Source organism: Crocodylus porosus, unplaced genomic scaffold, assembly GCF_001723895.1.
Source record: "Crocodylus porosus isolate Cpor-Errol unplaced genomic scaffold, CroPor_comp1, whole genome shotgun sequence".
NCBI classification, from domain to species: Eukaryota; Metazoa; Chordata; order Crocodylia; family Crocodylidae; genus Crocodylus; species Crocodylus porosus.
The window spans coordinates 93,934,860-93,946,898 of record NW_017728918.1 but is presented as its reverse complement, the minus strand read 5'-3'; the positions used below and the strand labels follow the sequence as shown (position 1 = coordinate 93,946,898).

The following is a 12,039-nucleotide window of genomic DNA, read 5'->3' as shown; positions in this document are numbered from 1 at the left end:
GGACCCCCTCCATGCTGTCCACATCCCTCTTGAAGTGTGGTGCCCAGAACTGGATGCAGTACTCCAGCTGCGGCCTGACCAGTGCCGCATAGAGTGGGAGGATCACCTCTTTGGACCTGCTCGAGATGCATCTGTGGATGACAAGGTGTGGTTGGCCTTCCTAACTGCCTCTCCACACTGCCGGCCCACGTTCATCTTGGAGTCAATGATGACCCCCAGATGAGTGTATCCGTGCACTTCTAGTATTTCTGTACGTTTATTAGGCTTTATATCCTCTTGGTTAGGGCCTTTACTTGGGAGGGAGAATCCTAGTTTCCAGTTTCTGCTGCAAGGACTGTGCTTGTGTGTGGAGCCGTGCATAAAATGCCACTAGAAGAGTAGCTCTGGGGCCCAACAAATATTCTTGGGGGGGTGTAGATTTGATTTCGTGCCTCGCTACTCCAATCACCATACATGACCGGCTTCTCTGGAAACTCAGGTGATCCTTCGGCTGCGGAAATCCAAAATACTACATCACTTCTATTAAAGTATGGTTTAAACATGTTCATGTGTATTTTAGGCTTTTTGTTGGACCTGCTCCTGGCTACTATATAACTCATTGTCCAGCCTGTTCAGCATGGGCGACTGGTGCCATCTTAGTCAGAGGGAGCATGGCCCTGCCCCCAGCGACCAGTCAGCGACCGGGGTGGGGGGGAATCCCCCTGCGGCCGATCGTGAAGCAGCCATGGCTCTCCCAGAAGTGGCTGCATGGCTCTGCCTCCCCAGCCAGTGCTTGCAATAGGGGCATAGTGCTCCCGCCTGCCCCCCCACACCATTGTCTAGGCAGCGAGCACAGCCTGCCAGGCAGTACGCCAGTGCTCTCGGGGTGCACATGCACCCCCCTATGCATTGCCACTGCTGATCAGGATGACATGGGGACCTTCCCAAGCTGCTTGCAACTTGTCTGTTTTTAGTGGCAGGAAAACCATGACCATATCACCTTGTTCAAAGGTACGTAAGTGAACCTTTACATCATACACACTTTGCTTCTCCCGGGCCTTGGCCAGGGAGTCTCGTGCCACCTTCCTCATGTCAGTTAGCTTCTGACAAAAGCTGAGCATGTATTCTACTACGGATGTCTTAGTGGAAGTGATTTTGCCTTCCCACTCCTCTCTCACCAAATTGAAAGGACCCCTAACCAGCCTTCTGAATATTAACTTGAATGGCGAGTGGACTCCTGGAGTAACTCCCAGTAGATAAAGAGCAAATGCGGAAGTTTCTCATCCCAGTCACTGGGGTTAAGGGTCCACATAGGCCTTTAAATGGGACCTTGAAAGGTATGCTAATCTTTCTATGAGACCATTTGTTTGAGGGTGGTAGACTGTGGTCTAGAGGTGTTTCACACCACAGCACTCCCATAGGCACTTCATCACCTCAGCTAGGAAGTTTCCTACCCTGTCAGTCAGGATTTCAGAGGGGAAACCTAGCTGAAATAAGATCTGGGTCAGGGCATCAGCAATTACAGGTGCCTTGGTGAGAGCCAAGGCAATTGCCTCTGGGTACCGAGTTGTGAAATCCACTCAGGTCAGGATGTACTTCTTACCTCTACAAGTCTTATGCCTCAGTGGGCCCACAATGTCTATCTCCACTTTTTTGGAAGGGTTGTTCAATAAGAGGGAAGGGCTGTAGGGAAGCCTCTCTCTTGTCCCCACTTTTGCTCACCCACTGGCCCATTTCACAAGATCTGCAGTAGTCTGCCACATTTTGGGCAATCCTGGGCTAATAAAAGTTTGCCTGCAGCTGCTGGCATGTCTGTACCCTTCCTATGTAACCAGTACAAGGTAAATCATGAGCCATGGAACGCAATTGTCTGAACTTAAAAGGTACTATGAGTTGGCGATGGGGTCTCAGCATGGTTCTTTGGTACCTACAACCAATACAGGAGTCCCTCATCCCAGACCACCTGTTCCCTCTTTTTTGGGGTGAACTTTGTCTCTGACTCTTGAACCATCTGCTGGAGTCCCTCCAAGCTGGGGTCCTATAGAACAGTGGTCTCCAAAGTGGGGTGCATGCAAGACAATCCATTGGGGTGCAGGAAGAAAATATTAGAACTTCTATTTATATGTGTATTTATATAAATATACATATATTGGGGGTGCGTGCTCAAAAATGTTTTACTGATGGGGTGCACAATCAAAAAAAGTTTGGAGACCACTGCTCTAGAACCTTGTGATTGAACTCCTCGTCTGGCTAAGCAATCAGCCGGGAGTTCTGGTGCTCCTGTAAGGAGTGCACCTTCACCCTTGAGGATGTCCTCTAACTTCTCCCCAAAAGTCTCGATTTCCTCTACCATGAAACAAGGTTGGCATTTCCTCCACGGGCAAAATGCAGTTGGCATTGATGAATGATCCACTGGCACACATCTAGTTCTCCAACAAGGGTTCTCCCTTTTACCATTATCTCAGTCTGGTGAGTGGCCGTCACCTCCTCCGGGTTTGTAAACTGTAGTAACAGGTACACCCCTTGGAGGGGCTTGGGTCTCCCTCTTCACTGCTTACAGTTGTTGCACAGCTGACTGGCTTGGGTTTGTTGCTTAGCTTTGGGCAGTTGGGCCTGACGTGGCCAGATTCCCCACAGTTATAGCTACTCCTCTTTTCCAAATTGGTTGGCTTAACCAAATCTGGGGCTGCCTTGCGTTCTGCAGGTGGCCCCCTTTCCCATTTTGGGCCTGCCCCCTCCTTCTCCGCTTTGTGGAACCCTTTTTGTTCCTTCCCAAAGTGGGGAGGTCAGCTGTTCAGCTCCTCTTGGTTTAGCAACATCTGCTCAGCAAACCTAGCAGCCTCCCTGGTAGTTTTGGGATTCCTGTCTTTGACCAGGTGTTTAATGTCTTGGGGCACTTGAAATAGAGTTGTTCTAGCATCATGAGTACATCCACCTCCTCCACAGTATAAGCTTTGGCTCCCTTCTTCCATTTCAGATAGAAATCCTCCAAATGAGCTGCAAACTCATTTAAGGATTGACTCGGCAATGAGTCATTATTACGGGTTTTTCCAGAAATGATCTGGCCCCAACCTATACCTTTCAAACACTGCCTCTTTAAAGGCATTATAGTCATTTACTGACTTGGAGGGTAGGCTGTTCAGGATGGCAGATGTGGTGCCAGTTATCTGCCCTGCAATACATCACATGTGTTCCTCTTCTTCCAAGTTCCAGTGACATGTTTGGTTTTCAAAATTACCCAGAAACACCTCTGGATCATCCCCATCTTTCAACCGGGGAAAGGTTGGGGTTTTCAGTTTGGGTGGTGCCACTGGCACTGGCCAAGGTGAATCAATCCAGCTTCTGGTTTCATGCTGGTTTTGAAGTTGTTCAGGCACATGCTTATGCTTGAGCCCTGCCTCTTTGGCTTCATGCTTGCACTGGCGCTGGACTTCCTTCTCCACCATTTTCATCTGTTTCATCTCTAGAGCTCATGCCTGAGCTTGCGCTCCTCAGCTTCTAGCTGCAGCTGGTATTTCTGGAAGTCCCACTCAGATAAGGGAGGAGTGCATTTACCTCCTCACATGGGGATTTCACCACACACTTCCGTTGCTCTCATGGCACACATGTGCTACAACACATCCTTTGGAAATCACTGTGCTTGAGGATATATCCCTGCCTCTTCTGTTTAATAGCTATTTATGGATCTATTGTCCACAAATTTGTCTACTCCCTCTTTGACCCTGGCTATACTATCTGCCTTTGCAACCTCTTGTGGTAATGGGTCCCACAAGTCGACTACACACTGTGTAAAACAAGTACTTTCTCTTGTTCATTTTAAATCTGTCTCCTGTTTATGTCAGTGGGTGCCCCTTAGTTCCAGTATTCTGGGACTTGGTAAATAACACCCTTCATTATTAAAACCATCGAATTTCTCTATAGCTATGTGTGCACATAATTAAAAGCACTGTATTTAAAACTCTATACCTTTTCCTTCACCAAAATATTCACATAAACCCTAGCCTAGAGATGGCAGAATACTTCACCTCAGTATGTCTTTGTACTGCAGTACAGGTGGTGCCTCTGACTGCATCTTTTCACCTTGTATATCATTTTACCTCTGTACAGGACAATTAATAAGGTGGGAAGGGAAAGAGAAGAGAAAATAGAGGTTTCTAGACTTCATACAGAAAAAAATATGCCCAAAATTTCACACCTGAAATGTTAAAGTCAATTTATTAATGAAAGGAATCAGGAGAGCATTCTCCTGAAGTATTTTGGTTTTCTTCCCCCTCCAAAAAAAAAAAAAAAAGAAAACCAATGCATGCTTGGTATAGCCACAGATACTGTGGCTTTCCTGACTGCTCCTCCCTCATTAAGTGTGTCCACACACACCGATGATACAGCCAGTTCAGTAAATTCAATCTAGTCACTTTCTAAATCAACAGGGTTGTAATCAGGGTCATCATCTTCATCCTCCAGCTCCAAGTCATCCATTTCCTGAAACAAGGATTCATCTACTTCCACGCTGTTTCCAGCTGCAAGAAGGAAAAAAAATAGTTATTTTTTTGTTAATTTGATGGATGTATGAACAAAATTACATTTTTTACTTCATTCAACTTTAGAGAGTAAAGGAAAATACATAGTTTTAGAGGCTAATGAAGGTGGTGGGCATATCCTGAAACCTTGCAGTCACTCCTTGCACTACAGTAAATATCACAGTCCCCTTGACTCTGACTACCTTTGCTGTGGAGCTGCATGCTCAGTATGATTCTAGTCTTATAAAAACACAGAGCAATTAAATAAGCCATATGCTGCCTTCAGGACTACAACCACTGAAGAGGCATTATGTGAGTATGCCTAACAGTTCAGTAGAATGCTGATCAGACAACATGCACTGTAAAGTTTCATGACTACCTGTTCATAGTACATTTAGCATCATCCTAACTTTTGCCAAACTCATTTAACACATCTTCACTCTGTGACTTTGTCTTTCTTGGGATGCAGAAAGAAAATGCACAGCCTAGTTCTGCATCCTGCAGATTTAGAACTATGCAATAACACTATTTTAATCAACTACTTTCTTTAATCCATCCATCCTTATTATTGATTAGGCATATGGAAAACAAAATCATGTATTAAGGAAGCCAGCTTTGTGGAAGAACTCTGAAACACACATTTTAAAAGTTTTACATTTACGTAAATAATTTTGTCAAACAAATATAGCAGAGTAGATAGAACTATTGCTTGAGTTTTATTTTGACAGAAAAGCTGCATTTAAGAAGACAGCAACAATTAGATATAGGTAGATGCGTCTCTGAAAAGCGTTTTCAGATGTCATGCTCTGATTCCTGAAAGTCTTAAAGATGGCAGAAGTGTACTTGTGTGTTTTAAGTGAATGCAAGAATGAAAGCAAATAATAGATAAAACATGTAGTATGTCACTGCTCATTTCCTCATGGAACAATAGTGACACCTTCTGGTCACTTAAATCCCAAGCTCACCTGTGCATACTCCAGAAGAGCCTCTTATAATGCACTATTCCCATTTAAAAATAATGCAGAACTGGTTTGGGTTTCCCCATACAATGTATTTCCCAAAGTCACTGTAGGCCATTATATGATAAAGAGAAATTAAGCCTAAATTTCTTGTTTATTCACATATACTGCTGTTACAACCACCTGCATAATGACCAGACATGAGAGCAATGATCTTCATGGAGGACCAAAACCTGTTCTATTTAAATCTACTCGGTATTTTTGTAGATATACTGGCAGCAGGAGGACTATTTGCACCCTGAGTAAGTGCCACCGTCTGGTTAAAAGTGAATGCTATAGGTTAAAGCACAGGTGTCAAAGATGTGGCCTGCGGAGCTGCTTGTGGGTATTGGACTGGATCCATACACTGCATACTTGGAAGGGGCTCCTGGGTCACAAGGTCCAAACCTGTGCATTCTCAGGCACTCATTTATCCAAGGAATACCCCAATCACCACTTCAGACCCTCACACAAAACCATATAAGGCACAATCCCAAAAGCATTAAGAACACCCCATAATATGTCAATGGTAAAAGCAGAGACAAGGGCGCAGCCACTGCAATGACAGAGGAAGTAATCGGCTATTATGCGTTTAGAAAATTCTAGGAAAAATATCACGCTTTACACAACAAAGGAAGAGAAGCCATCCCCCCACCCACCCCACACACACAGTTCAGTCCAATCTGACATAAAAAGATCTCTATTCCCTTACCATTCTTACCAGCTTTTCTTTGAACTGGCTCCAGTTCAAGTTAATCTTTTTTGAACACTACTAACCAGAACAGCACACTGTATTTTAGATGGGGTATCACTAATTCCTTGTATGGCACTAGTACCAACATGATCTACTCCGTATACCTTACCTGAATCAGCCTAGCACTTTCACAGCGGCTCCACCTACAAATCAACTAATACACATAGGTACCTCTTTTCCTAAATTGTCTCCAGTCTTATCCTTATCATGTGTTAAATGAACCTAAAATGTGAGTAATCGCACATTCAAGCAGTGAAACACATGCTAAGCATACTCATATTGTAGCACACTTACATTACTATGTATCATATTAAGTAAGCATGTTCCAGCTATTGTCGAACTGCTCCACAGACATATTACAAGCAACTTGGGGTCCTCACCCAGCCATGACATCAGCCAGATGCCAGCAGCTCCAAAGGGTCCTGTGGCTGGGACCAACAACCAGCTGACTAAGTCTGAACTGGGACTGGCACTACAGTGGAGCCAGTTCAAGACTGGTGCAGTGCAGGGGCTGGAACTGACAATCAGCAAGCTGTGCATGTTAGAGATCATTACAAACATTATCATGCAACTGCAATTGTAAACATTACCATGCAATTAGAACATATTCTAATTTTAATACTGCAAAGACTTAACATGTGCTAAAGGGTCACATGATACAAGGCCCTTAATATTGTCCACATATTTCATGAGGACATGTCCTAGTTCCATTACCAAGGCAGCTGATAAAAATGTTAAACAGGATGGTTGTGTCCAGATGAACACAGACGTGTGGTATATGGCGCTGCAGACCTGTCTATGGCACCACATACCGCACATGCAGGCATTCTTTGTGCAACTACCTTGCCATGCCAAAACAAAACAAAACAGGGTGGTGCATGTGGTGGCAGTGCATGCAGCCCAAAACTGGAACCTGGCTGGCCAGAGGCACATTCTGCCCAGTAGCCAGGCTTCCTGCTGCAGGAGTGCCATGGCTGCAGCTCCCTGAGGCTCCTATACCCTAGATAAGGCTGCTGGAGCCAGCAACTGTCACACAGTTGCTGGCCCCAAACTCCACTACCCCACCCAGGGTAACTTGCTGTGCACCAGAGTATGCATGGCACAGGCATTCCCCAGGCACAAGGTGGGTTGTTGCTGCTTGTCCCTGGAGAAACAAATGTGAGCTCTCATCTGAATGCAGCTGATAGGTCCTAAGACTGATCCCCAAGGAATACCATTACTCTCTTGTCAAACAGCTCACCTGCCAACATTAGTAGTATGAATATTATATTATCAACATTTGCATTTTAATTTTTTTATAACTGAATCTCTAAGAATGAAAACAGAAACAACAAGATTTACCTTCTTCCAAAAACTGAATATCAGAGGTGTCAAGATTATGATCCATTTCAAACAGCTGTTTTCCTGAAAGGCATAAATATAGGAAAAAATGAAGAGGAACAGCTTGGAATACATTCACTAAAACTTTGCAAAGGAGAAATTAGCATGTGTATTCAGAATTCTAATGACTGAAGCCATAATTTTTGGGCCTCTGGTATTTTAGGAATACAGACTAGAAAAGACCTCTTGGGACACTGTTTCCAGTTTCTGCATTCTTAGGCAACTATTTATGGAAAGATTCCCATCCCCATTTCCCAGCCCCTTCCAAAAAAGCCACATGCAAGCCTTGCACACAACTACAGGACAGAAAACCTAAAACACTAAAAGTATTCTATAACGTGTTATAACTGAAAACAAGAAAAATGAGGGCACTGCCAGTGCTCTGCCATTCCAACAACAGAGAAGTGTCCCAGTCAAAAATCCCTAGTTTTAGTTGGGGGCAGGGGAAACTGATCACCTCCACAAGAAGCCAATATGATTTATGAGGGGAGGGAGGTGGGGAGGAAACCTAAAAACCTCCCTGGTCCCTGATCTCAACCAGCGAACGCTTTGATATATGAAACAGCTGAGCACATAAGCACTGCAAAAGAATTAGTTCTATACATCAACATGGGGACTGCAAACTCATGTTTCCACGTAATACACGTGCCAATTGGGAAACCAACTTATGTGATGCTTGGTTACAACTGCATCTCTTTTGCATAATGAAGGATTAAGCTTTTCAGGCAGGTGCTGTCCATGTCTATGGGCTTTCTTCCCTGGAAGGTGACATGGAGACCTGTAAAATGGCTTTATGAAAGAGTTAAATGTAGCCCAAGTGGAATCTATACTATAATCCTTTAGTATAAAAACAATTTCTTGGCCACATGGTTTTGTTCTTTGCCATACAGGTCTGGTAAGATGGCAAGCCCAAGGAGAAAGTCTTAAAGTCATACCACTTAATTTATTTTTTCCTGCTTGCTCCTCTTCTTTCATTTTTTTCCTTTTTAATTCTAAGAGCTCTGTATCAAATTTTGCTTTCCAGCTTAGGAAATTCTCAATTGTAACAGGAGTGCCATGGAAACGTTCCTAAGAAAGAGGGGGGAAAAAAGTTTGTTAATACAGCTCAGCAATATAATAATGAAAAAAATAATATTCATTTCATGGTTGGAGTTACTGGGTGCCATAACTACCAAGCTTCAGCTTAAAAATCAGGTATCTTTTAGCAAAGATGACATATTTGGTTACTTTTTTTCCCCCTCACCCGAGAGCTATAAAATGGATGCGATTGCCACAAATCCTAAGCGTCTTTGGACCTGTAATATAATAAAGGTAAGAAACTAAAGGTAATGCACTGGTAGGCAAAACATCTTACCAGTGATTTAAGTCGTGTCACAAAACATGTAGATGAATGCTAGGGTGAATATAAAGAAATATGCTTTGTGTACAAACATCTGCTGTGAAAACACTTATTCTAGGAAGTATCTACACCACAGATTAAGAGAAATTATCTTCATATGTCTCTCCTCCATTACTATGGAGGGAGAGAAAGTAATTATTCAGTATGCCACCAGTCTTACTATGAGCATGACCCTACTGTACACTGCCTACAACCATGGCTCCAGCTACCTACCTTCACTTTGGGGCTTTCCTGGCATTCCTGGAGTGCATCGTGCATGGAGAAGCCCCAGAACCAAAGCTTACACAATGTGTGGGATTTCAGAACTTCAACACGCTTTGCTGTGTTAAGGAAAAGGGAAACTCAAGAATATAAGTGGGAAAAGACTACAAGTGGTAGGATATTGAGTCCTAAGCCTTATAGCTCTCAGTAGAAAGAAGCAAGGACCTAGTGATGGTATCTACCATAACATACCCTGAGAATGAAAACAGCAACACTAGAGGCAAAGAGAAATAAGCTAAAAAATAGTGCCTTCCTCATTCTGGATATTAGGGTGTGGAAAGCTTCCTCTTCAAGTTGATCTACCCAAAAATAGGAGCACAGGCAACTGCCCTCTTCTTGGTAGACTCCGCATTAGGAGGGGAGACTAGCAACTATGCTTCAATTTACAATAGCTGGCACGCTCCTCCCAGGCACTGTCAGACATCTACTAATACAACACAGAATGCTCTAGTATGCCCTTTCCAGCTGCTTAAGATAGGGGCAACAAAGACAGTGGCATAGAAAGTGGTTATCCTAAACAGATAATCTTTAACTAGATTAAACTAACTCCATCAGTGCTAAACTAAGTGCTAAACTCAGGCACTAAACTAAGTAGAGAAAGCAGAGAATCTGCCCCAGTACTTTTAAGCATTGCCAGAAACCATCATACTTCCAGTAAAACTCAGAACAGTTTAATTTTTAAAGTGCAGTATTAAGTTAGTAAATGCTCTAGTGAGTAAAAGTTTAATTCAGTTCGTAGCTAATTCAGGAATTTTGCCTTTGGATCAAACATCTGGGATATTAGCGTTATTAAATCAACCCTAAGTGCCCATATCAGTTATAGCAAGGGTGACAAAAGTCACTTGTTCCCCCTCTTCTCCCAGGCTGGTCTGGACTGCAGGACTCCTTGCAAGCTGGATCTAGACCCACTTCCAGCAGCTGGGAGAATGGTGTTAAGTGTTTATTAAGGATGTGCAAAGCAGGCCCTATTCAATTCGGATTCAGCCTGAATCAGAGACACTGATTCAATTAATTGATTTGGATCACTGTCCCCGATTCGATTCAGTCGAATCCGAACCTGAAGATTTGATGCTGATTTGGAGAATCAGTGATTCGGCCATAGACACAGTTTAAAAAGTTTTTTCTACATACCCTGAGGTACCAGCATGGCTTGTGAACACTGCGATGCTGGGGCAGATGAAGCGTCCCAAATGAGTATGGGGGGGGCCTTCCACGTGCTCAGAGGTGAACCAGGAAGTGGACCAGAAACTACTTCCGGTCCACTTTCAGGTCCGCTGGGGAGCCCCCTGCACTCCCCCAGCTTGGCGATAGGCCACAGGAGGACCCCATGTGCCACCCCCCAGACCCAGGAGGCACAAGTTGCCAAGCCAGGGGGACACAGGGGGTCCCCCACACACTCCCCAGCAGACCCAGAATTGGCCCAGAAGTGCTTCTCATTCCAATTCTGGGTCTGCTGCTGAGTGCACTGGGGAGCCTCCTGCACTCCTGTGGCTGTGGGATGCTTCATGTGCCCCAGCATCGCAACATTCATGAGCCACCTGCTACTTAGAGGTATGTAGAAAAAACATTTAGGGCTCTGTCTATGTCTGAATCGCTGAATCTTTCCAAATCTCTCCGAACCAATTTAGAGAGCTTAAAGGGTCCTCCAATTCGATTGGGAGATTCAGGCACCAAATCGGGCCAAATCTCCACCAAATTGAATCGGGGCCAAAGCTTTGCACAGCTCTAGTGTTTACCACCACGGTCCCTGAGCCACTTTGGCAGAATTAAGCCGTGCAGCTCCATGGGCAAACATTGCTCACCCCACTATCCCCCAAAACACACCCCCGATGGGGCTCTCTACCTTGGAATCCCAACTCCAAATTCCAGGCTCCTTCAGGATCCAGATAACAGTTTCATGGTCTGTGTGTTTGATGCCCCTGAATTACAGGAAACCATACTCACTTTTTCTGCTTCTTCTGCTTCTCTTTCTTTCTGTTTCTTTTCCTCTTCTATTCGTGTTTTTATGTGATCTACTATTTCATTTAATTTTTCTTGTACAGCAGACACTAGAGTGAAGATCATTACCATCCCCAAGTTTTCTTCTACCTGTAACATAAAAGAAAGACATTTCAGAGGTTTACTAGTTCAGCAATTTATGAATAAGGACACACCCACTTGGAAAACACTATGCTTAGACCTGCAGCCATGGAAGTCATATTACTAAGCTGCCTTGTGCCAGTTTAAAACAAAAATGTTTGCAAAAAAATATATTTCAGAGGTTTTAGGCCAGTTAAAGTGATTCTGAGATAAGTATTGACATTTTGTAGATTACTGATATTTTCCTGGATCAAAGAAAGACAAAGGTGAAACAAATACGATCATCACCGTAGGTGCTAAAACCATGGTGCCTGGAGATAGTGGATGCCAAGGGCTCCTTTTCTTGAATAGTATATTCATTGTGAAACGATATATACATAGGCTAGGGAGATGCATTAACCTTTTCAATAGTAAAGCAGCAGGGTCTTAACAGAAAGGGGATTGGCAAGGTGTTGCTAACTGAAAAAGCATTTACAAAAAAAGAAGGAGTTCTAAAGCACAAGTTAATTAGTCACAAATCCCTGGTAGAAGCTAGTTTCTCTTCCACAAGCCAATGCAGGAGAGAAAGGTATCTCTATGAACTGTTATTAGAACCAAGGATGAGAAACACATGCTAGGATGGTTTTTCTAACAAACCTGGCAGTAAGGCCCCTGTCTTAATTTTAGTTTCTT

The 12,039-nt window shown here is 43.8% G+C and overlaps 1 protein-coding gene across 1 annotated transcript in view; it reads right to left on the bottom strand.

Annotated features, from left to right (window-relative positions):
* Nucleotides 1-4,175: 4,175 nt before the first annotated feature.
* Nucleotides 4,176-12,039, bottom strand: part of RWDD1 (RWD domain containing 1) — a 20,791-nt gene continuing 12,927 nt past the window's right edge. Inside the window, exons 5-7 of the mRNA XM_019537945.1 lie at nt 8,564-8,696; nt 7,590-7,652; nt 4,176-4,496 (exon numbers count right to left, since the gene is read on the bottom strand). Coding sequence (XP_019393490.1) covers nt 4,384-4,496; nt 7,590-7,652; nt 8,564-8,696 — 309 coding nt within the window. The 3' untranslated portion in view covers nt 4,176-4,383. The remainder of the gene's footprint in view (nt 4,497-7,589; nt 7,653-8,563; nt 8,697-12,039) is intronic.